The 2,500-nt window shown below is 34.8% G+C and overlaps 1 protein-coding gene across 2 annotated transcripts in view; it reads left to right on the top strand.

Annotated features, from left to right (window-relative positions):
* The window catches only part of LOC143024955 (uncharacterized), a 438,199-nt gene that overhangs the window by 363,063 nt on the left and 72,636 nt on the right, over positions 1-2,500 (top strand). For both annotated transcript variants that reach the window (XM_076184484.1, XM_076184485.1), the window contains exon 3: positions 2,046-2,183. In XM_076184484.1, the coding sequence (XP_076040599.1) occupies positions 2,046-2,183 (138 nt within the window). The remainder of the gene's footprint in view (positions 1-2,045; positions 2,184-2,500) is intronic.

Raw genomic sequence — 2,500 nt, 5'->3', positions numbered from 1 at the left:
TTGTGGATTCTTTGTGTCGATATTCGAACTTCAAGTCGATATAATGTCATCCACTAAGAGGGGACAGACATAGAATTCTTTCTCAGCGGTCCCTTTCCGTGACGTCAGGTGATTTTATGTTTTTATTCAATATTTTGGTGTGTTTTGCTTATCCGTATGTCCCACCTGCTATGGCGACGTTTTATAAAGTATCAAAGAAGGTTAGGTTTGGTAAAGTTAGATTAGGTTAGGTTAGTTTAGGTTAGGATGGATTAGGTTAGGTTATGTTAGATTACGTTCGGTTAAGTTAGGTTAGATTGGATTAGGTTAGGTTAGGTTAGATTACGTTCGGTTAAGTTAGGTTAGGTTAGGTATGTTTAGGTTAGGATGGGTTAGGTTAGGTAAAGTTAGATTAGGTTAGGTAAAATTAGATATGGTTAGGTTAGATTTGGTTAGGTTTGATTAGGTTAGGTTAGATTAGGTTAGGTTAGATTATGCTAAGTTAGATTAGGTTGGGTTAGGTTAAGTAAAGTTAGATTAGGTTAGTTTAGGTAAAGCTAGATAAGGTTAGGTTACATTAGGTTAGGTTAGATTAGGCTAGGTTAGATTAGGTTAGGTTAGATTAGGTTAGGTTAGGTTAGGTTAGGTTAGGTTAGGTTAGGTTAGGTTAGGTTGGGTAGATAAGGTTAGGTTGGATTAGGTTATGTTAGGTTAGGTTAGGTTAGATTAAGTCAGTTTAAATTAAATTAGGGTAGGTTAGAATAGGTTAGATTAGAATAGGTTAGGTTAGATTAGATTAGATTAGGTTAGGTTAGGTTAGGTTAGGTTACTTGAGTACTTCCAAACTAGGGGGAAGGGACCTGCCGAGAAAGTCTATGTAACGAATAGAATTTAAGTTAAACCTTTTACAAAATACTTCTGACCGGATAGTGGCTACTTACACAATTTTCCTCGTGAAATACATAATGGCATGTTATGATAAAATCACAAAGAAGACTGTACCTCTTTTGTAGTGAATAAACAAAGGATGGATTCTAATTTATCTTTTAAGTGGATTTGTTCGTGGATCTGAATTTATCCTCTATGACATCAGAGCAAAAGGATCAGAATAGAATATCAAAAGTTTAATTGGTCTTATTAGGATCAAATATTTCAAGATTGTAATGAATGTCTCCTCTGTAAGCTTGCAACATCATATGATAATACGAATCTGCTTTTTCCTTTACTTTCAAGTAAAAATAACCATTTTTTCACACTAAGCACCTAAAAATAACCTATCTTTACTTCCGCTCAATAGTACATAAATAGATAAATGAATAAATAAATGCACATTATTAGGTGAATGAATTAATAAATGAAAAATAAATCAAGTAAATTAACAAATAAATAAACAAATAAATAAATGACAAATGGTTAAAAATATAAACTAGCAAATGAATGAGTAAATAAACAAATAGGTTAACAAATAAATAAATAAGCAAAAGAGTCAAATTTATTAAATAAAGTCAGTGATTATGTTTTTTATGCTTTTCATATTTTACAAGGTGACATTTAAGAAATTGTTGTGAGTAAAAATTAGACGATTTCATTCAACTACGGACGCGACAGCTGCTTAAATGGATAAGAATGACGCCACTGAATTCCCAGGCGCATATTTCTCCAGCGAAACATCAAGACGAAGTTCGATTTAGCCACCTCAGTACATGGAGACAAAATCACGGATTTACGTATATGTGTGTGTGTGTGTGTGTGTGTGTGTGTGTCTGTGTGTGTGTGTGTGTGTGTGCGTGTGTATACATGTATATATATACACATATATATTTATATTATATATATATATATACATATACATATATATATAGATAGATATCTATAGATAGATAGATAGATAGATAGATATATATATATATATATATATATAGATAGATAGATTGATAGATATAGATATAGATCCCGACACCCTCCCCCCGCACCCCCCACCGCGGCGCATGTTCCCCCCCCCCATGACCCTTGCCGCCGTCACATCCCCCCGACTAACAGGCGTGACGCACTGCTCCTTCCCTCAGGTCTGGTGGGCGCAGCCACGGTCGTCATGCCCTTCTTCTTCGTGGCGGCCGTCTTCAAGACGGGCAACCTGGCCAGCGACGGCTTCAAGATGGGCGTCCATAGCGGGGCCTGTTCCAAGGACCCGCCGCCCTTACCAGGTGGGTACACTCAGGCATATTTGTGGGCTTCCTTTTATATGTATTTGTATGTATATATATATATATATGCAATAAAAACACTATTATTACATCATACAAAGAAGGAATTATATAAGATGTAATTACACGAAAGCGTATATTCGTTAGTTTACTTTTTCCTATGGTTATTTACGCATATATATGTGTATATATATATATATATATATATATATATATGTTTATACCACTACGATCAATAAGTAATGAGAAAATGTCAGGAGAGACACTATTTTCATAAGCTTACAAAACTTTGTCTCCTTCAAAATAATTGCCTCTCG

Source organism: Oratosquilla oratoria, chromosome 4, assembly GCF_046742065.1.
Source record: "Oratosquilla oratoria isolate Oo_2021 chromosome 4, ASM4674206v1, whole genome shotgun sequence".
In the NCBI taxonomy this organism is placed as follows: Eukaryota; Metazoa; Arthropoda; class Malacostraca; order Stomatopoda; family Squillidae; genus Oratosquilla; species Oratosquilla oratoria.
The sequence above is the reverse complement of the archived record's forward strand: the minus strand, read 5'-3'. Positions and strand labels throughout refer to the sequence as shown.